The sequence below is a fragment of the Ranitomeya imitator genome, chromosome 7 (assembly GCF_032444005.1).
Source record: "Ranitomeya imitator isolate aRanImi1 chromosome 7, aRanImi1.pri, whole genome shotgun sequence".
Taxonomy (NCBI): Eukaryota; Metazoa; Chordata; class Amphibia; order Anura; family Dendrobatidae; genus Ranitomeya; species Ranitomeya imitator.
The window spans coordinates 203,443,056-203,467,302 of NC_091288.1; the positions used below are offsets into that span (position 1 = coordinate 203,443,056).

The 24,247-nt window shown below is 47.8% G+C and overlaps 1 protein-coding gene across 2 annotated transcripts; it reads right to left on the reverse strand.

Moving 5' to 3' along the window:
- Positions 1-71: 71 nt before the first annotated feature.
- On the reverse strand, positions 72-22,673 carry RAB40C (RAB40C, member RAS oncogene family). 2 transcript variants are annotated; one of them, XM_069734437.1, is made up of 7 exons: positions 22,465-22,673; positions 13,646-13,984; positions 7,227-7,287; positions 5,603-5,663; positions 5,307-5,384; positions 4,412-4,634; positions 72-4,293 (listed from the first exon to the last, which is right to left on the reverse strand). In XM_069734437.1, exons 2-7 carry the CDS (start codon positions 13,785-13,787, stop codon positions 3,998-4,000), a joined length of 861 nt encoding a protein of 286 aa, XP_069590538.1. In that variant the 5' UTR covers positions 13,788-13,984; positions 22,465-22,673; the 3' UTR covers positions 72-3,997. The 2 variants fall into 2 exon arrangements, with proteins under 2 accessions (XP_069590538.1, XP_069590539.1); XM_069734438.1 differs by lacking the exon at positions 22,465-22,673 and adding an exon at positions 14,338-14,387 and having other exon boundaries at positions 3,354-4,293.
- Positions 22,674-24,247: the final 1,574 nt, after the last annotated feature.

A 24,247-nucleotide genomic window follows, 5' to 3' on the forward strand; every position in this document is an offset into this window, starting at 1 on the left:
ATACAAAATGGACAAATGCTCTATGTGCAATTACTTAAAAAAAATAAAAAAAACATACACAACAGCCAGCATTATTTTACACAGGAATTTTAATTTATTTAGAAAAAAATATATATCATGTTTTCACAGTCGGATAGTTCAGCCCTATACCATTCATGGGTGCTGAGCAGGAGCAGCCGTGATTGCTGGAAAAGAAGAGAACAGTCCTGGTTCAAACTCAGTCGTTTGAGCTTTTGCTAATATTCTATAGAGCGGAGGTAGGCAATGTGCGATATAGTTGGCTCTCTGGCAGTTGTTGCACTACACGGCTCAGCATTCCCTCCTATGTATGTGGCTGGTCGGGCATTTTGGACGTGTAGACACAAATCAGCTGGAGAGACTCAGTTCACCCAGGCCTGATATGAACGCTGCATAAATATCTCCTGACGCATGAAAGGCTATAAAAACAAGAAAAAAAAAAAAAAAAACAACAAAAGAATTGAGGGGATGGAATGTGAACGCCTACGTCGCAGCGCCTTAAAGGGCTACTAACCCGATATCCAGAGCTACTGATATAAGACACACGGATGTAAATGTATCTGGAGATATGGAAGATAAAGTCGCGATCCGCATGACGGAGGACCGCTGCAGCTGAAATGGCTGATAACAGGGAACAATAGATACATAAAATGAACAGCAATTGGAAACCAATAGCCTCAGATGTACTGTCACTTTACATTGTTGCAGACCTTCTAGCACCCCTTTAACAAAGCACCATTTATCGCCAATGTAATAAGAACACCAGATTGGTTCTCTGCTGATTTGGCCATTAGGTAACATGGAGGAAAGGGGTGGGGACCTCCGGAAAAAAAAAAAAAAAATTGCACCACTTCTGTACAATAAAAAAAAAAAAAAAAAAAAAGGTTCATGATGTGTAGACATGACGGACAATTGCGGATTAAGCAATAGATAACGGGTAGCGTGTGGAAGGTGGGAAAATTTGGAGTACGCCGTCACTCAGGGCATGCTGGGACTAGTAGTTTCCAAACACCCAGATAGTCTGCAGAGTTCAGGGCATGCTGGGAGGTGTAATTCTGCAGCAGTCTGAGGTTGCTAGAAGTCATTAGTGTTTTCAACCCTACTTAGGAGTGTCTGGCAGCGGCTTATTTCTCCCACAACAGACGGAAACGACGATGGAGGAGCAGTAAAAGAGAACTAGTCTGAGCAGGCGGCATACATGTACAAAATAATGAGGACTTCCCCTTTAAGAAGGCGCAGTATATCTAGAATGGGAATAGGGCGACGGCAGATATTTTACATAGTATGAATAAAGCCGAGAACCGCAATATACGATACTGGGCATGCTGGGAGTTGTAGTTTTGCAGCAGCTAGAATGCCGCTGGCTGCCTAAAATAAAAAGAACATCACTTTCTCTGCCCAAAATAACCAGATTCCAGTAACCTGATTGGCTCATATCCACACCATCTCCTTTTCTTGATGACCTTAATATTAGCTGAACCTGCAGATTTCGAGAATAAAACAATACGTTTTATCCTGACTGTGATTGAACCTATAGGTGTTGCCTATCGTTTTTTGATTTTAGGCTATAAATCATTTCTTTTCCTATTGGGCTTCATAAAAACTGTTGCACATTTGGCTTTTTACAGGCTCTTTGCTCGTCTGCGCATTCACTGTTATGATCTGTAGTCGTACGTCAGCCGAGAGCTCAGAAAAAAGACAAAAGTTATAAATTCTCCTCAGCGACTGTCCCAACGAGCTCACTGACAGATTCTCAGTTAACTCATTCTGCAGACACCATGTCAGTACATTATCAAAGCTATAAAAGGCAAAAAAAAAGTGCAAGATTTATAATGAAAAATTATTTTCAAGCTGAAGAAATGTATAGATTTGATTCCTAGGGACACACAGGCAACGTTGTTGTGCTTTATAAAGATGGCTGCCTTTGGTACTAGGCGCAGAACGATTTCCCCTTAATAACATTCTTCATTTATCCATCACCGACTGCACTTTCATTCATACCCTGAGCCAAGGAAAGAGTACGGTTAATAAACCCAGAAAAAACAACAGTACACGAGCGCTGGGGACATAAAAATGGAAGACCCTGTGTATTAGTGACTGGCGGGGGGCGGACAGTGGATTTTATAGCCCGGTGATGCCAGATTTCTCAGTAATACTGGAGTGTTTCTCACCCCCAGTAAATTGCTTCATAGACGAGCAACACGGGCACTAAACGATGCAGAGGACGGGAGGAGAATTAGACTACGGGATGATGCGACCGAGCGCCTCCATATGGCGACTTCTGCACACAACTTATTTTCTGCTTCTAAAGGTTTTACAACTTTAATACTTATACATTAAGGTTCTATAACGTTCTAAAAAAATACTTTAAATTATAATTTTCAGCCATTTTTAAGATCTTTGCTTGTGGACAGTGAATGGGAAGATTGCAGTGAACGTACAGAAACTTATTAAAAAAAAAAAAACCTGTCCTGATCACGTACCACCGGTGCAAAAAGAATCGGTAGGAAGGAATCAGGATGGGATTTTGGCCGCTGGATGGTTCTCATGGCTGAGAGCAAGCAGACAGTTTGAAAAAGTTCTAGGGAACTGCAAATTAGTAAGTGGCAGAGCTCTTCGGCAAGTTGCAGAACTTGTAATTCTATGATAACTGTCGGCTAAACATTTGCAGACTGATATTTCTACCTACCCCCCATAAATAAGTGATGTCTTCAACGGGGAGTGGAGAAAGAGGATGCTTAGACACATCTGGTCATCTCTCCCTGTCCAATTCTTCCTTCTCAACCCGAAATCATCTGTCAGGGAAGTCCCACCGCAATGTGGGGGTTCGACTCGCTCATTAATATGTATTGGGGCTTTTATATACATATGAAAACCCTTTAACGGGACCCGGCCCCAATATTACATGACGGCAGCATCGTTTCCATTCACTTCTATGGGATGAAACGCCCACAAGTGATTGCAGGTGCAAATGTTGCATTCAGCCGCGATGATTCACGTGCATCGAGTTACTCGCACTTATGACCGTGACCATCACATTGTGACATGTTTAGTCCCCGACTACCCCAGGCCTCGGCTTCCTACTCTGTAATGTGATCGCAAGTTTCCTATATCTGACACGAGGGGAAAAGAATCTATTAATGCTGCTATGATCCAGCGAGCATTCTCAGGAGTCTATAATAACACAAAAAAAGGATCAATTACAGCCTCAAACATATCGCTCTGTGCTACAGGATCAGATCACAAACATGTCATCCCTTAGTTATCCCCCCCTGGAAATGCGTAAGCCCAGATATCCGCAGCGTGTGTGTCCTATCAATAAGGTGGCAGTCCGATCTGGTTGTGGATGTTTATTTCATTGCTTATAGAGACGATCGTCATCCAAAATACGCTGAGGTAGAATTCTGAATTTTTTTTTGATTTTGGGGTCCCGCTGCCATTCTGGCCTCTGCCAGCAGCCATGGAAAATGAAGCAATGATGGAAGTGACTGGCGCTCAGTGTAAGCGCAGACCCATTAACGTCTCTCACTGCTAATTGTGGGTTCTCTGGTTAGTAAAAAAGGATTCTGAGAAAGGCTCCATGCATGTCCCTGCCGCCAGGGAGTGTAAAAACATTATATACAGCATGATACAGAAGAGTTGTCAGGCATTAGAATAAAAAGTAAGGTGTCAGTTATCATATACTCATTTATAAATAAAGGAAAGAGGGGGTTCCTTTAGCAGAGCGCGCAATCTGCCGCTCTCGGAGGGGGGCAGACTTGAGAGGCACGGCCATCATGCAGTGTTTAACCCTTGAAAAACAAAGTTCGGATGGTTGGGTAGTGACTGAGCAATAGATGAGTGACCATTTCCAGGGTCATCGCTCCTGACACCACACTATGGCCCCCCATGTTTGTGCCGATGTCGCCTCGCTCGGCTCTCCATCCACGTCGTAGGGTTTATTACCATTAGCAGCCTTACGTTCTCCTGGTCACCGTGGCTAGGAAATCTTACAGTTGCTTCGTGAGCAGTTCTGAGGGGGGCTCTGGGGTGGCCGAATGGACTTTGACCGTTTGAGGCTGTTGCCTTTACTTCCCCCTCCGCTCCCGGCAGCTCCACCGCTGCTGCCAGCTACAGAGTAGGATCGTCCGTGCATCATCACAGCGTTCATCCCGTTGGCCATTGAAAAGGATTTCAGGTGGCTCTTGATGGCGACTGGAAGGGGAAGCTTATCGATGAGATGTACAGGGGTGCAGGAGACAATCGCCCGGCAACAGAGATCCTGCAAGCTGAATACTAGGGGGAAAAAAAAAAAAAAAAAAAATCAGAAAGTTATTACAACTTGGACCAACCTTAAAAGGATCAGGCATGCTCCATTTCAACATACCCAACCTTTTTCCCAGGTAACACTTACCTCGGTTTGGTCTCCAGATCTTCTCCATCCCATGCCTCATCAGCACTATCCGGGACAATTCAGTGAAGGACTCGGTCACGTTGAAATTACAGAGCGGGCTGACCTCAAAAAACGTCATCCCGTTCTTCTCGGCATAGGCCCGGGCCTGCTCCGTGGGCACTTGCCTTTTAAAAGCCAAATGGAGTCTATTCCCCACCAATATACGGGGGACGCCTGGGGCATGCTGGAGACAGAAAATTGCATTTTAAAAATGGATAATTGCAAACATCAACGGGGAAATAACCAGTTCATCCATTCTACCCCATTACATTTACCATCAGGGGACAGTAGGGAGATGCCCCATACAATCGACTTTACCACAAGGACTTGAGTGTAGGCCAGCTTTAAAAAACCATGGCACCGCCTTTCCCAAATATATTTAAAAAGAAAATTATATATATCTATATATATATCTATATATATATATATATATATATATATATATAGATATATATCTATATATATATATATATATATATATATATATATATATATATAGATATATATCTATATATATCTATCTATCTATATATATATATATATATATTATTTGTAAAGACGAGCCCACCAAAATATAAAACCATAAACCCCAAAAGAGTGTCAATGAAAAGTTACATTTAAAAAAAGCCCTCACACAGCTTTGTACAGCTTCGTGGAACAAAAAATAAATAAAAACAAACAATTCTGGGTCTTGAAAAATGGTGACAAAATCCATTTTTTTCCAAGCTTAAAATAATTTTTAACCACAGCAACATACTTTATACATGTTTAGTTTAGATGCAATCGTAGTGGCATGAAGTGTCATGTTGCCGGGTCATCGGACACCTGATGAAGAACCCATTAGAGAAACACGTACCTCATCGATCTCTTTGATCCATCGGTCTATTCCATCGAAGGACCACCGATTGGTGATATCATAAACCAGGAGGATTCCCTGCGAGAGGAGATCTCAGAATGAATGTCTGTGAGTGATCAGAGGGCTTTCTAGGGAATCTAGTCCTCCGATTGTTCCTGCACCCCTTTATTAATAATTAATTTATACAAAGATAGATTACGGTGTTGGAGTTGGCCAGAACTACATGTAAATGGATGGGGCAAATACAACGCAGTAAATGTCCCATAATCAGCGTCAGGACGTGAAGACTTAATTACCTGAGCTCCTCTGGAGTAAGAACGAAAGATGGTGCAAAACCTCCCCTGTCCAGAAGTGTCCCTGCAAAGAAAACCACAAGAGGTGAACGGGGAATAGAAGGGTCTCCATCATCCACACGTTATAGACAGGGGCACGACTCAATTAACAAGTAGGTGGCTTTATATTTGGTAAGATACAGCGGTACTTGGAAGTTTGTGAAACCCTTAAGAATTTTTTTATATATTCATGCCAAAAATTTACATAAAACAAGTACTAAAAGAAGATAAAAGAACCAAACAAATGAGTCAAAACTATTAGACTTGTCTTTTTTTTTAATGAGGAAAATGATCCAATATCATGTGAGGGGTATGTGAACCGTTAGGATTATTAGATAATATGAAGGTGATATTATACTGTGATGTTTTCAATCAATGGGATGTCGATCAGGTGTGAGTGGGCGACCTGTTTTAATTTCAAGAACAAGGATCTATCAAAGTCTGAAGTTCACAACATGTTGGTGGAAGTATTATGGCACGGACAAAGAAGATTTTTGAGGACCTCAGAAGAAGAGTTGTTGATGCTCCTTAGGATGGAAAATTTACAAAACCATCTTAAAAGAGTTTGGACTCCATTAATCCATAGTCGGAGAGATTGTGTTCAAATAGAGGAAATTCAAGACCATGATTACGCTTCCTAGGAGTGGTCGACCAACAAAGATCACTCCAAAATCAAGACGTATAATGGCCTATGAGATTACCAAGGAACCCAAGGTAACCTCTAAGCAACTAAAGGCCTATCTTAAATTAGTGTTGATGTTCATAGTCTACTACGTCTGAGTATTCACCTTCAGTAGGCATATATCCCGAAAATGATGCATGTGAGAATGCACATCCATTCTGTCGGCACCATTATAGTTTATGGCACCATTGATGCATAAACCCAAAACCCGCTTTTGTAAGGAGGAGGGACGTGTAACAAAATGCAACCTGAAAGCACCCTTACTGTTTCAGGAGAACTTGTAGCAGAATGTGTGTAGCCTCACTGCATATTTAAAATGACAGTTACACTTTAAAGAAACATAAAGGGTAAAGGGAGGAATGGACTAGTAACTAGTATTCCTCCATCCGATGTGCAGGACTGATAATTACCATAGAAGTTTAGATGCAGTTATTGCTGCACAAGGGGTAACACCGCATACTGAGAGCAAAGGTTCACATACTTTTGCAGCTCACAGGACATGTGATATTAGATTATTACAAGTTTTATATTTTGACTCAATTATTTGATTTGGTTCTTCATCTACTTTTACTGTGAAAATCTGATGTAGTGTTGGATCAAATTTATGCAGATATATGAAAAATTCTGAAGGGCTCACAAACTTTCAAGCATCACGGTACGTCAAAATCATCTGACCAAAAGTGAACGTCCTAAACATGAACGCTTGGTTTGGGTGAGCGTGCAGGTGTTTCTCGAGGGAGAGTAACAAGTAAGCTGCCTGACATCTCCGATGGCAGATTATCTCCCCAGAGAACAAAAGAATCAGGCATGTTCAATTTCAATATGCCCAACCTTTTCACCAACATCTGCCATCAGGGAAGAGTCAGGTCTCCCCCATCATATTAGATGATTGTCTTTTTCTCTTACCAAAGCTCAAGCTTGACTCGTCGGCCGTCTAGGAGGATGGTAGTGGTTTTGTAATCAATACCTGAAATGTAAAAAAAAAAACGCAGTCAGTGCGTAGAAGGATTGTTTCCTCTTCAGACATTTCTTCAATTAAAGGGAACCTGCCACCCCCAAAAGCGAAGGTGAGCTAAGCCCACCAGCATCAGGGGCTTATCTACAGCATTCTGCAATGCATTCTGTAATGCTGTAGATAAGCCCCGATGTATCCTGAAACATGAGAAAAAGAGGTTAGATTATACTCAACCAGGGGCGGTCCGATGGGCGTCGCGGTCCGGGGCCTCCCATCTTCTTACGATGACATACTCTTGTGTTCACGCTGCGGCTCCGGCGTACTTTGTCTGCCCCCGGCCTCTCTGACCTTTCCCGGCAGGGCAGACAGAGTATACCTGTGCAGGAGCCGCAGCGTGAAGACAAGAAGAGGACGTCATCGTAAGAAGATGGGAGGCCCCGGACCGCGACGCCCATCGGACCAGAACAGAACCGGGACCTCCCCTGGGTGAGTATAATCTAACCTTTTTCTCATATTTCAGGATACATCGGGGGCTTATCTAAAGCATTACAGAAAGCTGTAGATAAGCCCCTGATGCTGGTGGGCTTAGCTCACCTTCGATTTTGGGGGTGACAGGTTCCCTTTAAAGAGATCATGAATTAAAGTGACCTCTTACTCCAAGACTGAAAAGTAACTATTCATATATCATGCATCATCACCCTCACCTGGAGCCCCATCGCCCTCACCTGCTGCCCCATCCCCCTCACCTGCTGCCCCATCCCCATCACCTGCTGCCCCATCCCCCTCACCTGCTGCCCCATCCCCCTCACCTGCTGCCCCATCCCCCTCACCTGCTGCCCCATCCCCCTCACCTGCTGCCCCATCCCCATCACCTGCTGCCCCATCCCCCTCACCTGCTGCCCCATCCCCATCACCTGCTGCCCCATCCCCCTCACCTGCTGCCCCATCCCCCTCACCTGCTGCCCCATCCCCATCACCTGCTGCCCCATCCCCCTCACCTGCTGCCCCATCCCCATCACCTGCTGCCCCATCCCCATCACCTGCTGCCCCATCCCCCTCACCTGCTGCCCCATCCCCCTCACCTGCTGCCCCATCCCCATCACCTGCTGCCCCATCCCCATCACCTGCTGCCCCATCCCCCTCACCTGCTGCCCCATCCCCCTCACCTGCTGCCCCATCCCCATCACCTGCTGCCCCATCCCCCTCACCTGCTGCCCCATCCCCCTCACCTGCTGAACTCTTTTTCGCTCCCGCTGCCTCCTCCGCTCAGATCATTGGTCCATTCTTCTCCCACAACATGGTGGGGTGCAGTGGTATGCCTAAACTATGGTACGTTTCCCCCTGCCTTTCATGTGTTGTGTGATCCGAAAGGCAGGGGAGGCGCAGTTTAGACTGATCACTGTACACTTACACCACTGAAGTGGCCATTTTGGAAAATGGAGGAATGGCGCGCCGATCAGGTCAGAGGAGGGAAAGTGCAGTCACCAGGTAAGGACTAACGACCTCTTACAATCTGTGCAATCTTTGAGACCCCCATAACCTTTTGCTCAATCGTATAGGGATAGACGTGACCAGTCCCATGACGGTCCCTGCCTTGATCCACTTGATTGACAGGTATCTCCCCATGTGTCAAAGGAATCGGGGAGGGGAGAGGCCATCTGGGGAGGGGGTCCGCATTGGACTGCCTGTTTTTTTTCTCAAATCCCGCAATGGTGCGGTCGGGCTCCGATTCTAATCCAATGGCCGTTCACCTATTAAAGGGTCTGTAAATTTAGGCAACTGCGTCCTATAAACGGAATCAGGATGGGAGGTGTCCGTCATTTATAAGTCGCCTGCAGCGCACATTTCAGCCCTATTTTGTGGCTCGGCTGCAGTCTCCTCCACGCTCAGCATTTCTCTGCTCTGTACTTTTCATGTTATGTAAATTATTGATCAGTCAGATCTCGAAGATGAAGGCAAAGCGATGATTCCTGCTATTAATAAACGCCGTCCGTCACGCGAGCGCAATCCTTTTCCTACATTATGGTCGTCATCAATTATTTAATGAGAACAAACAGTTCGGAAAGAGCGAGCGGCCGGGGGGACGTTACAGAAAAACCGCACGCTCTGACGTGCGTGCTGCAGGGTGATTATCCCGCCTGATGGATTCCGATATCATGAAGCCATTAGTTTAGGGGAATCAGTCAGGATGTACCTTCACATTCACATATACGTCTCTTGCTCCAGAATTTAGGAGAAGTGGCCCTACAGCCGGGCTCAGGATCAGGTCACCGTGTGTCACCAGACCCCTGCTGACAAGCGCGGCAGGAAGGGTCTCGTACAATGAGCTACGGTTTTTCTGCTCAGCATTTTGAGAGGTGGTTTTTAGTGGAGTTTTATTGTGCACCTGCAGTGTAATAAATGGGAAGGGGCCTGTCCCTTTAACCCTTAATGACCTGTGAGGTTTAATTTCGGGGCGGGCTCAGGAGCTGAGCGAACGTCATACAAGGCAGGTGTCATCTGTGCTGTACAGCCAGCACCTGCCTCTATCAGCGCTCGCTCTGATCTCTGCTCTGTAACCATTTAAATGCCGCTCACGGTGTTCCTTAAAAACCTGTCGCATGTCTGGCGCCCATTGGCTGGCCCCCCGTGATGAAATCGTGGATTGCAGATGGGACAGCATTGCATCTGAAAGGCCTGTTGGTGGCCTGAAAATGAGAAGAGGAGGGGAAAAAAAAAAAGATTTTAGAAGAGAAAAAAAAAATAAATTATTGGCTGGGTAAGTGGTGAAGAGTAGGGAGCGCACGGAGCACTCGTCTGCCTATAGAGTGCAGTGAAGATCAGGACGAGGCCTCCTCTCCTTCCTACCTGTGCACCATGTAGGGTCCCGAGCACCACGGCCGCACCAGGTTTAATGACCCGACAAATAGAAACCTCACAGCCTGAAGGACGGTCACTTTGGCTTAAAGGGACCTTAAAGGTGCCGCCCGCATGGGATAAGTGTCTGCAGGTCACCAGTAACGGTCTATGTGCAGAACTGGATATAAAAATATCAATGTTTACAGAATTGGGAACGTGAGGGATATGAAGACCCCAGAAGAGAAAAAAAAAAGCATGAGCAAAGGGTAAAAGGCCATATTTCCCATCCTTCTTGACAGCAGAAATCGCACACAGGAGATTACTGGCAGGAAATGCCATACAGAGAACTCACAAGTACGGCCAAAATTAGAGGAGTTTACACAGGAACAAAAAAAACAACAACTTTCTTTAAAGCAGTTAGGGGGGCGGTGAAGCCCCATAAGCCTTCCAAACAGTCCTCCTCTCAGTGGTCTGGGAAAGCAGAGTCTTCCATCAAGGACCGCACTGGTCGTCACCCAGCTTTCCTAGGGAAGGGATTAGTGGGGTGTGCACGATCTAAGAGAGTCTGCTCACTGACAGGACGTCTCCACTATTTAGGCTAACGCCCCCCATCCTCCGATCCATCATCCGCACCGCTTTCCAGAATCCATTAGGGCTAGAACCAGGGTTTCCAATCATATAAATGTCTTTCCTTGCAGCGGCCGGTGAGTAATACTATCCGCCAAATACTGGGGAAAGAAGATCTCTCAGCCCGTGGAAAAAACAAAACAAAACTTGGCTGCGGAGAATAAAAGTTTATTAACCATGTGCATCCTGAAGCCGACACCATGTCTTACACCCGGCGTGCCCGGTACTCACAGATCTGATGGTTCTTTAACAATCTGCGTTGTCATTGTCGTGTACACACTGTGGACTGTGATCCGGCCGAGGGAACAAATGTTTTGTTTTTTTTTTGGCCTTGTGACTGCATTGGAAAGAAAAAGACAAACTTGTCTGACTCAGGTCCCGAGGGGAACCTCATGCGAGTTTAGAAAAATACTAAAAAGGGTGGAGAGGAATTTCATTTTTAGGGATGACCATCGATCATGGGAAAGTTTCTGAGCATCGGGCTGTTATTCACGGACACGTGATGGAAAGCACAAGAGGTGACGTGAAGCAGCGGCGGTGGCAAAAGAGCGCAGGGGCGGCGGCAAAAGAGCGCAGGGGCGGCGGCAAAAGAGCGCAGGGCGGCGGCAAAAGAGCGCAGGGGCGGCGGCAAAAGAGCGCAGGGGCGGCGGCAAAAGAGCGCAGGGGCGGCGGCAAAAGAGCGCAGGGGCGGCGGCAAAAGAGCGCAGGGGCGGCGGCAAAAGAGCGCAGGGGCGGCGGCAAAAGAGTGCAGCAGCTGGAGTGCTGCAGGTCGCCAACCACGACCCGAGCATGGCGACGTACCCCAGGGTCCTGCACCGTTCGCTTGGCTGTGGGCACGCTTCTCACGGGAGTACCACCGATCCCCTTTATGCACAAGAGCAGCAGAGTCGCCGGCGTACAACGTCGATCCTGCGTCATGGGAGGAAAGGCTTCCATGTATTAAGAGATTTTTCTCTAATCCTCTGTTAAAAGGACCCTCATATACGCAGCCCCCCTCATGATTCAATAATGCATTAGACAGCGAAAGGGACATTAGTGTCTATTACATATTCATGTATTCTATTGTTTCCTGTTATCAGCCAGGTCAGGCTGGGAGAACAGTGATGTACAGAGTTCTCTAATGGAACGGCGGACAAATCCCGGCACCATTATCACGGCTATGTCACGTATTTTGCATTCCCAATCATCAGCCGACAAAATGCTTGTTTGGCCACTGATTTAATGGATGATTCAATAATCGTAGTCGGCAGCACATCTCTACATGTAAAGAGGGGGATGTGCTGCAAACAATATGAATGGCGACAGAACAATGGCATTAATGACCATACAGATTGTATCGGCCCGTGCAAAAGGGGCCATTATATGTGCACTGATCGACTTATCTAATCAATCAGCCCTCATTAATGGGAATCTGTCAACAGATTTTGGTTATGTAAGAGCACCATGATGTAGGGAGAGAGACCCTGATTCCAGTGATGTGTCACTTGCTGGGCTGCTTGCTGTCATTTTGATGCAATCACTGTTTTCTCTGCTGCAGATGTAGCAGAGCTCAGAATGCTGAGCCCTGTATAACCCCGCCCACATCACTGATTGGCTGCTTTCTGTGTACACTGCATTTTCAGAGAGCTGCTAATCAGTGGTTTTGGTGGAGATGGACCAGGAGGCACGATACACCTAGTCCTGTAGTGAATCTCCTGCTGATAAAACACTGATTGTATTAAGACAACAACACAAGATTAATAAGTGACATCTCTGGAATCAGGGTCTCTGCCCCTACATTATGCTGCTCTCAGATTAAATAGACAAAATCTGCTGACATAATTCTTTAAGTATGAATACATCTTAAAGGGGATGTCTATTTTTTATGCAAATGCATACGTTTTTCGGGCTGAAAAAAAAAATCATTTTAAAATTTGGCACCTTTGACCTTTACAGCCTCTTTGTCTACCTGCATGTTCAGCTTTAAAGGGGTCTGTGGTCATAAAACAGTGGAGATGAGCTCAGAAAAAAAACACAAAAAAAAAAAAAAAAAAGAGTAACAAATCCTCCTGTAAGACTTATAGAATAAGCTCACTAATGGAGTCTCAGTTAACTCATTCAGCAGCCAACAATATACAGTGCAAAGCAGAAGGTAAACGCTGCAAAAATGTCCCCAACCCCCCCAAAAAAAACAACATGCTTTTAATGTAGGAAAAATGGCCAATGTCTCTAAAAAGTGGCCAATAAAACCCTTAAGGATTCATTTACATGTGATGAGACGGTATAAGAAGTCGCTCGGCGCATAGATAACGTCAGATCTACGGCAGGCACCTATGGGGGCAAACGTTCCTGGGTGGGGAGAAGTATTTTGGGGCTTAGAAGCCGTCCACGAATTACAAAGCGTTCAATAAACAGCGGTGACAATTACATGGAAGCTGTGACTCCACGTCTGAGCGCGATCAACAGGGGCCGGGGCGGATAAACTGGTTTGATGGGAGGCAGGGTCACAACGCTGAACAGGCCAAAGTCCCTGAGAAAACTATTTCTAGGGCTGAATATTTCCATATTTTACAATTTGTAAGTAACAGCAGATTATGATAAGCCGCACAGGACGAATCTGACAACTAACTAACCTACCGAAAGTTCCCACCTGACAACCACCCCGCTGTGCTTCCACATACACATAAAGGTCAGCAAGGTCAGCTAATCTGGGGTGAAAACAATGCACCGGCCGTCCCCTGGCCTGGGGGAAAAATGCAAAGAGACAACACCTTTTAGGGACTGGCTAACATCACGTAAGGACTAGTGATGAGCGAGCAAGGATAAGGTGTTATCTGAGCATGCTCGTGTGCTTACAGTGTCTTCAGCGAGATCGAAAAATATGTTCGCGGCTGTCTATCTCTATGTACAGAATGAGACCCCTTACCGTTACTATAGGAGTACGGGGACTCAGAGGCTCCGTCCTGCAAACTCTCCAAGATCTCTCCCTTCCCGACGTCGCTATCTCCCACCAGCAGGAATTTCAGGAGGTAGTCGTAGCTTTTCACAGGGCTGCCTTGGGTGCCCATCCTCCCTCCTTCTCAGGAGGCAAACGGCATGTCAGGCTCCTCCAAATGGGCCACTGCCAGGTGCTGTCAACCGTGGATGCCCGTCAGTCCTGCCAGGTGCTGTCAACCGTGGATGCCCGTCAGTCCGGGGAACGACAGATGGGGCTTCACTGCTGCTTCATCCAAACGCTCCTTAGAGACCGGGTGGGGAAGAAATCCTGGGATAAAGAAACAGAAGGAACTTTCAGCAAAAGCAGATACATCGATTGATAGATGATCACATTCGTCCTGTATTTACATCCAAGCCACCGGATAACCGCCCGTGCCCCCGGGGCCACCGGATAACCGCCCGCACCCCCAGGGCCACCGGATAACCGCCCGCACCCCCAGGGCCACCGGATAACCACCCTCATCCCCAGGGCCACCGGATAACCGCCCGCACCCCCAGGGCCACCGGACAACCGCCCGCACCCCCGGGGCCACCGGATAACCGCCCGCACCCCCCGGGGCCACCGGATAACCGTCTGCACCCCCAGAGCTACCGGATAACCGCCCGCACCCCCAGAGCTACCGGATAACCGCCCGCATCCCCTGGTTCTGGAGCATAAAAGGCTTTTCTTCCCACCGGCTGGCATAATGATGAAGGGAGAGGTACAGCGGCTTCCTCCAATGGGAGGACGAGCTATGGTGCAGCCACTCCTTGGCAGGGGAGCGGATTACACAACTATTTGCATAAATAGCAAAACACAGGCAGATGGCTCCGCATCTTAACCCTCGCATGCCTGCCTGGGGTTGTGCGAAGCAATAAGACTGGCAGTCTCACCAGCGCTGATGGGGTTAATCCATTGACAGCAAAAAAAAAAAAAAATTAGAAAAGTGGTAAGAGCTTTCATCACATATAGATATATATATATATATATATATATATATATATATATATATATATATATATATATATATATATAAAAAAACCTTGAGCAGATTCTATCCCCCGAAGATTCACAATCAATGGCCACTCATTATAAATCACGCCTGTGTTGGCGCAGGAGGAGGGGGCTATTCTCGTGCCTCCTGCTGCTGGTGGGTAGGGAGGGGGACGTCGTCCTTCTGCCCCCCAGACCCAAGACAAAGCAAACACCATCACAAAGAATGATCAATGATACTAATATTACACATAATATGGAAATGTCCTATCATTAGGTCATAAACTTTGCCTTTAACCCTTTACTATCGTGTCCTTCCTAAATCCATATTCACAGCACTGTCCGCGCCTCCGTCTATTACAACCTATAGGCTTATCCCGGTTACTTGCACTCTATCCAAAGCGGAGATCTTTTTGTAAGGGTCCCAGAGCCCCGATTTCCGGATTACCGGAGATCCCAGCGGTCAGAAAGTTATTCCTTATTATATGTATCAGGGATAACGTGTGATTTGTGTTCTCCGGATCCATGGTCAATTACGTCAAGATCAAATCAATACAGTGGGAAAATCCTATTAAACCCATCTCCAGTCCGCTGTGAGCAGGCATGTACGCGTGCCCAAGAAAAACACGCAGAACCGGTTCCTGGGGTGCCGCCATACTCATCACTTTCCATGACAAGTGTGCCGTGACCGCAGATCATCACACCGCATACAAAGTCCGTGTGTGTGCTCGCCCCCCGCTATAAGTCCACCCAATCCATCCATCTACACGTGTTATTCCCACAGCGGCAGCATATGGCCGGCACTGGAGACGGAGCGGGGTCCCTGCGGACCCAGGAGTATCCGCCACACAATAGTTTGGGAACAAAGACTCTCGGTCTCCTGTGTTGTCGGGTCCGGACCAGTGTTGTGTCAACAAGGACGACATTTCCACATCGCGTTTCTCCACCTTTATTATATACGACCAATCACAAGGGGCAATTATCACAAAAACGTAAAGAATTTCAAGGGGTAATTCCCATCTTAAACCATAGGATTGGCAGAGGTCAGACCTCAGACCCTAACTGTGAATAAAGGGGGCCCAGAGCTGCCACATTCCCATTTAAAGGGGAACATGTCAGGACGATTCTCCTACAGAAACAAGCGGTGAATGACCCGGATTGCATGGACACGCCCCCAATGCACTGCCAGGCTAATTTGCATGTGGCTTCAGAGCGCTATTTAGACCTATATGGCGATATATATTGATGTCCAAGTCGACTAAACGGTGCCACCATAGTCACGGATCAAACTCGCCAATTGGTCGGTGGGGAAACTTAAAAAATAAAAAGGGACAGTCCATTGATATGCTGTCCTAGGGCGGTCCATTGTCACTGTTTATATTACAGGAGGACTATCCCCACCACACTGACACCCATCCTTGCCAAGAGGGCAGACAGCAGGGGTCGGCCACCATTGGGACCAATTATTTTTCTTACTTAAATGCATTTTAGGCTAAAAATAATGTTTGCAATTAGGCTTCATTAAACATTCTGCACGATTGGCCTTCTACAGCCTCTGCGTTGCGCTGTCTATTGCAGGCTGCAGAATGAGTTAACTGAGAATCCAAACAAACATGGGTGATAACACTCTGGAGGTGAAAAAAAAAAAAAGACGTCTGAATTGTGCTTTCACTTTTTAATTAGAAGCTAGAGAGCCCTCTATCATTCATTTTAATGTGTTTTGCATGCAAAAAAAAAAAAAAAAACACACAATGACCAAGTTCTGATGAAGAGATCGAGTACGCAGAAGGAAAGTGTTTTTTTTTTTAGGTACGATTAAAAAAAAAATTGGATGTCTGAATAGGGCCTCAGGCTATGCCGGGTATATACATGTCTGTAGCCCACCAACTGCAAACATCAGGATTAGTGATGTGCGACCCTGCTGGGATAAGATGTTATCTGAGCATGCTCGAGTGCTAACCGAGTGTCTTCGGCGTGCTCGAAGAATATGTTTGAGTCCTCACGGTTGCAAGTCTCGAGGCTGATTGACAGCCGTAACACATCCAGGGATTACCTAACAGACACACTGTTAGCACACGAGCATGCTCAGATAACACCTTATCCCAGCACGGTCGCTCATCACTGATCAGGATACATCACTGATAGGCTACAGTTACAATTGTATAGATTAAAAAAAAAAAAAACACAACAGAAACCAACAGTTTACAGAACAGTATCCATTTTCCTGGAGAAAGGCAGCTGGCAGATGTGCCGGACAGCACCTGCTCTCCCCCTGTACACACACACTCGGGAGAACGATGCCTGCGGCGAGTGCTGGAGAGCGCACCAGCAAGAGGCTCTTACCCGTCCGGCTGGTTTTACGACACAGCAGCAGCAAGGATGCATCATGTGCGCAGCCAGAACGGGTCACACCGGCACCTGCAGCCGTAAACCGGGCACAGAAGGGAGCACGATACTGATAACAGGAACCTATGGAGCGTGATGAACAGAGGGGAACTACAAGACCCATAATGCCCTGATCAGAACATGGTGGGGCTTGTAGTATTAGAAACTGTTGTGAAACGACAACCACCTGCATAGCTTGTCCACACAGGGCATGCTGGGAGTTGTAGTGTCACAGCAGTACCTATAGCACTACAACCACCTGCACAGCTCATCCACACAGGGCATGCTGAGAGTTGTAGTGTCACAGCAGTACCTGTAGCACTACAACCACCTGCATAGCTCATCCACACAGGGCATGCTGGGAGTTGTAGTGTCACAGCAGTACCTATAGCACTACAACCACCTGCATAGCTCATCCACACAGGGCATGCTGGGAGTTGTAGTGTCACAGCAGTACCTGTAGCACTACAACCACCTGCATAGCTCATCCACACAGGGCATGCTGGGAGTTGTAGTGTCACAGCAGTACCTGTAGCACTACAACCACCTGCATAGCTCATCCACACAGGGCATGCTGGGAGTTGTAGTGTCACAGCAGTACCTATAGCACTACAACCACCTGCACAGCTCATCCACACAGGGCATGCTGAGAGTTGTAGTGTCACAGCAGTACCTGTAGCACTACAACCACCTGCATAGCTCATCCACACAGGGCATGCTGGGAGTTGTAGTGTCACAGCAGTACCTATAGCACTACAACCACCTGCACAGCTCATCCACACAGGGCATGCTGAGAGTTGTAGTGTCACAGCAGTACCTGTAGCACTACAACCACCTGCATAGCTCATCCACACAGGGCATGCTGGGAGTTGTAGTGTCACAGCAGTACCTGTAGCACTACAACCACCTGCATAGCTCATCCACACAGGGCATGCTGGGAGTTGTAGTGTCACAGCAGTACCTATAGCACTACAACCACCTGCATAGCTCATCCACACAGAGCATGCTGGGCGTTGTAGTGTCACAGCAGTACCTGTAGCACTACAACCACCTGCATAGCTCATCCACACAGGGCATGCTGGGAGTTGTAGTGTCACAGCAGTACCTATAGCACTACAACCACCTGCATAGCTCATCCACACAGGGCATGCTGAGAGTTGTAGTGTCACAGCAGTACCTATAGCACTACAACCACCTGCACAGCTCATCCACACAGGGCATGCTGGGAGTTGTAGTGTCACAGCAGTACCTACAGCACTACAACCACCTGCATAGCTCATCCACACAGGGCATGCTGGGAGTTGTAGTGTCACAGCAGTACCTATAGCACTACAACCACCTGCATAGCTCATCCACACAGGGCATGCTGAGAGTTGTAGTGTCACAGCAGTACCTATAGCACTACAACCACCTGCACAGCTCATCCACACAGGGCATGCTGGGAGTTGTAGTGTCACAGCAGTACCTGTAGCACTACAACCACCTGCATAGCTCATCCACACAGGGCATGCTGGGAGTTGTAGTGTCACAGCAGTACTTATAGCACTACAACCACCTGCATAGCTCATCCACACAGGGCATGCTGGGAGTTGTAGTGTCACAGCAGTACCTATAGCACTACAACCACCTGCATAGCTCATCCACACAGGGCATGCTGGGAGTTGTAGTATCACAGCAGTACCTACAGCACTGCAACCACCTGCAAAGCTCATCCACACAGGGCATGCTGAGAGTTGTAGTGTCACAGCAGTACCTGTAGCACTACAACCACCTGCACAGCTCATCCACACAGGGCATGCTAAGAGTTGTAGTGTCACAGCAGTACCTGTAGCACTACAACCACCTGCATAGCTCATCCACACAGGGCATGCTGGGAGTTGTAGTGTCACAGCAGTACCTATAGCACTACAACCACCTGCACAGCTCATCCACACAGGACATGCTGAGAGTTGTAGTGTCACAGCAGTACCTGTAGCACTACAACCACCTGCATAGCTCATCCACACAGGGCATGCTGGGAGTTGTAGTGTCACAGCAGTACTTATAGCACTACAACCACCTGCATAGCTCATCCTCACAGGACATGCTGGGAGTTGTAGTGTCAGAGCAGTACCTACAGCACTACAACCACCTGCATAGCTCATCCACACAGGGCATGCTGAGAGTTGTAGTGTCACAGCAGTACCTATAGCACTACAACCACCTGCACAGCTCATCCACACAGGGCATGCTGAGAGTTGTAGTGTCACAGCAGTACCTGTAGCACTACAACCACCTGCATAGCTCATCCACACAGGACATGCTGGGAGTTGTAGTGTCAGAGCAGTACCTACAGCACTACAACCACCTGCATAGCTCATCCACACAGGGCATGCTGGGAGTTGTAGTGTCACAGCAGTACCTATAGCACTACAACCACCTGCACAGCTCATCCACACAGGGCATGCTGGGAGTTGTAGTGTCAAAGCAGTACCTATAGCACTACAACCACCTGCATAGCTCAATCACAGAGCATGGTGGGAGTTGCAGTGTCACAGCAGTACCTATAGCATTACAACCACCTGCATAGCTCAATCACAGAGCATGCTGGGAGTTGTAGTGTCAGAGCAGTACCTACAGCACTACAACCACCTGCATAGCTCATCCACACAGGGCATGCTGGGAGTTGTAGTGTCACAGCAGTACCTATAGCACTACAACCACCTGCATAGCTCAATCACAGAGCATGGTGGGAGTTGTAGTGTCACAGCAGTACCTACAGCACTACCTACAGCACTACAACCACCTGCAAAGCTCATCCACACAGGGCATGCTGGGAGTTGTAGTGTCACAGCAGTACCTATAGCACTACAACCACCTGCAAAGCTCATCCACACAGGGCATGCTGGGAGTTGTAGTGTCAAAGCAGTACCTGTAGCACTACAACCACCTGCAAAGCTCATCCACACAGGGCATGCTGGGAGTTGTAGTGTCACAGCAGTACCTATAGAACTACAACCACCTGCATAGCTCATCCACACAGGGCATGCTGGGAGTTGCAGTGGCACAGCAGTACCTATAGCACTACAACCACCTGCATAGCTCATCCACACAGGGCATGCTGGGAGTTGTAGTGGCACAGCAGTACCTATAGCACTACAACCACCTGCATAGCTCAATCACACAGAGCATGGTGGGATGGTGGGAGTTGTAGTGTCACAGCAGTACCTATAGCACTACAACCACCTGCATAGCTCATCCACACAGGGCATGCTGGGCGTTGTAGTGTCACAGCAGTACCTATAGCACTACAACCACCTGCATAGCTCATCCACACAGGGCATGCTGGGCGTTGTAGTGTCGCAGTACCTATAGCACTACAGCCACTTGCATAGCTCATCCACACAGGGCATGCTGGGAGCTGTAGTGTCACAGCAGTACCTACAGCACTGCAACCACCTGCATAGCTCAATCACACAGGGCATACTGGGAGTTGTAGTGTCACAGCAGTACCTATAGCACTACAACCACCTGCATAGCTCAATCACACAGGGCATACTGGGAGTTGTAGTGTCACAGCAGTACCTATAGCACTACAACCACCTGCACAGCTCATCCACACAGGGCATGCTGGGAGTCGTAGTGTCACAGCAGTACCTATAGCACTACAACCACCTGCATAGCTCATCCACACAGGGCATGCTGGGAGTTGTAGTGTCACAGCAGTACCTGTAGCACTACAACCACCTGCATAGCTCAATCACACAGGGCATGCTGGGAGTTGTAGTGTCACAGCAGTACCTATAGCACTACAACCACCTGCACAGCTCATCCACACAGGGCATGCTGGGAGTTGTAGTGTCACAGCAGTACCTATAGCACTACAACCACCTGCATAGCTCATCCACACAGAGCATGCTGGGCGTTGTAGTGTCACAGCAGTACTTATAGCACTACAACCACCTGCATAGCTCATCCACACAGAGCATGCTGGGCGTTGTAGTGTCACAGCAGTACCTGTAGCACTACAACCACCTGCATAGCTCATCCACACAGAGCATGCTGGGCGTTGTAGTGTCACAGCAGTACCTGTAGCACTACAACCACCTGCATAGCTCATCCACACAGGGCATGCTGGGAGTTGTAGTGTCACAGCAGTACCTGTAGCACTACAACCACCTGCATAGCTCATCCACACAGGGCATGCTGGGAGTTGTAGTGTCACAGCAGTACCTATAGCACTACAACCACCTGCATAGCTCATCCACACAGAGCATGCTGGGCGTTGTAGTGTCACAGCAGTACTTATAGCACTACAACCACCTGCATAGCTCATCCACACAGAGCATGCTGGGCGTTGTAGTGTCACAGCAGTACCTATAGCACTACAACCACCTGCATAGCTCATCCACACAGAGCATGCTGGGCGTTGTAGTGTCACAGCAGTACCTATAGCACTACAACCACCTGCATAGCTCATCCACACAGGGCATGCTGAGAGTTGTAGTGTCACAGCAGTACCTGTAGCACTACAACCACCTGCATAGCTCATCCACACAGGGCATGCTGGGAGTTGTAGTGTCACAGCAGTACCTATAGCACTACAACCACCTGCACAGCTCATCCACACAGGGCATGCTGGGAGTTGTAGTGTCACAGCAGTACCTATAGCACTACAACCACCTGCATAGCTCATCCACACAGAGCATGCTGGGCGTTGTAGTGTCACAGCAGTACTTATAGCACTACAACCACCTGCATAGCTCATCCACACAGAGCATGCTGGGCGTTGTAGTGTCACAGCAGTACCTATAGCACTACAACCACCTGCATAGCTCATCCACACAGAGCATGCTGGGCGTTGTAGTGTCACAGCAGTACCTATAGCACTACAACCACCTGCATAGCTCAATCACACAGGGCATACTGGGAGTTGTAGTGTCACAGCAGTACCTATAGCACTACAGCCACTTGCATAGCTCATCCACACAGGGCATGCTGGGAGTCGTAGTGTCACAGCAGTACCTATAGCACTACAACCACCTGCATAGCTCATCCACACAGGGCATGCTGGGAGTTGTAGTGTCACAGCAGTACCTATAGCACTACAACCACCTGCATAGCTCATCCACACAGAGCATGCTGGGCGTTGTAGTGTCACAGCAGTACCTGTAGCACTACAACCACCTGCATAGCTCAATCACACAGGGCATACTGGGAGTTGTAGTGTCACAGCAGTACCTATAGCACTACAGCTACTTGCATAGCTCATCCACACAGGGCATGCTGGGAGTTGTAGTGTCACAGCAGGCACAGATAAAAGAGCAGTAACTGAGCAGATACAGGGTAAGAGCTCACTACACAAAGTGCAGAAATGCCGGATGCTGTATCAAGTAACAGGCGGAACTCACCGACTGGGCACCCGGGAAAGAGGCCTGACACCTGGGGGCAGAAACTACGTGACTCCCGGGCCGCGGCCTCCTCTGCGTACACAGGTCCTCCCGAGCTGAAGCCGGTCAGTCAGGGGACAGGAGTCTTCAGAGTCCGGGGCAGCGCCACAAACAGCCGGGCCCAGCTACAGCGCTCCACTGCCTCCTCTGTCACTGCGCCTGCGTAACACGACGCCACCAGAGAGATCCCCTCCCCAGTGCGGAGCTCCACCCTGTCAGCAGCGAGAGACATTGCGGACAGCGCCACCTGGTGGAAGGCAGGAGTCCGACACCGAGCGTCCGCATTCACAGCGTGCACATTGTGTACAGAGTGTACACGTTTTTAATGCGTTTTTTTGTAAGGTGTACAGCCAGAATTCCAAGGTTAACATTCAACCCTTTCCTGCCGTCACCACTTTTCATTTGTACGCAATTGTTTTCTTCCCAAAGCCATCAATTTTTTATTTTTTTTTTGTGGTACGTGATGTAGTTTTAAACGCCTTCCCCCATTTACGGAAAAACCGGGAAAGAAAAAAAAACAGCGTGAAATGGTGAAAAAGATGCACAATTCCGCCATTATTTTTTGGCTTTTGTTTTTACGGTGCAGATTATGCGGTAAGAACGACCCGATAATCTGATTCTCCAGGTCGGTACGATGGCGGCGATACCTAACTTACATAAATGTTTTTCTTTAACCCCTTAGTGTCCCATGACGTACATTTTGGTCATAGGTCGCTGAGGAAAGGATGATGCCAGTCGCGGAGTCTGCGCCACATCAGGATGGCAGATATGTGTGACATAGTCGGCATCTTGGTCCGGTTCTGACGCAGGGAGCGGGCCGTCATGTGACCGTAATTATGCCATTTGCACACTACTGGCCACAATCCGACTAGCCGTGCGTCAGTACACTTGTATAGAGCGAGGGCGGACACGACTAGTCGGCATGTGACCGCATGTATGCATGCATAATTGTGTGGCCGAGCCGTAGAATCCTGACAGTGCGCAGTGAGAATTCACAAGTCACCAGTCACATACAGTAACTGCAGACTTGCACCCCATCCTGGACAACCCCTTTAAGTCTTTTAGAGAAATCTACAGGAAAAAAAATAAACTAAAAACATATTTTTTGAAGAAGAAAGTTGATAGTCCCGTAGTCTCCTTGCAAAAGTGCTGTGGCCATGTCACATGAATACACGGGATGGGTGATAAATGTTTGATCGTGGGGGTCGGACTATGGAACCCCCACTATTCCAGAGAGTGAGGGTCTCTGTGTCTCCAGTGTGATCAAAGTGAGAGTGTAAAGACTCCATACTTTGTCTATTCAAAAAGTAGTCCCACTCCCATAGAAGTGAATGGAGCGGCGGTCACATGCGCACAATACACCTCCGTCCTCCTGGGGGGCGCCAGCACACAGACCCCCGACCATGAATTGATTCCATATGGAAAAGAATTCAGTGACATCTGGTGCACGTAGGTTTGTAATGAGGGTCCCATCGTTTCCATTCACCAGATTACTGACACAGCAATCAATTATTAGGTTTCCTCTGGCCGGCGCGGTTATGGAGGGCAGATACATCCATTTTGCCCCTCGGGCTGTCAGAGCAGGAGATTATTAGATGCAGGGAAGCTGCTCTGCTAATTGTGCGCTGGACTGATCATCTGACCTGCAATATCAGGGATGCGGGGTGTGAGAAAAAGGTTGTGGCGGTGGGTCGGCTCCTCTCATCGTATCGTGTCCTGTGCCAGAGGTGAGCAGAACTTCAAA

Coding starts and splice junctions, on each gene's coding strand:
- RAB40C (XM_069734437.1), bottom strand. CDS start 13,787: ATGGGCACCCAAGGCAGCCCTGTGAAAAGCTACGACTACCTCCTGAAA. Junction 5,385..5,602: donor CTTACTCCAGAGGAGCTCAG/GTAATTAAGTCT, acceptor CTCCTCTCGCAG/GGAATCCTCCTGGTTTATGA. Junction 4,294..4,411: donor GATCTGGAGACCAAACCGAG/GTAAGTGTTACC, acceptor TTTTCCCCCTAG/TATTCAGCTTGCAGGATCTC.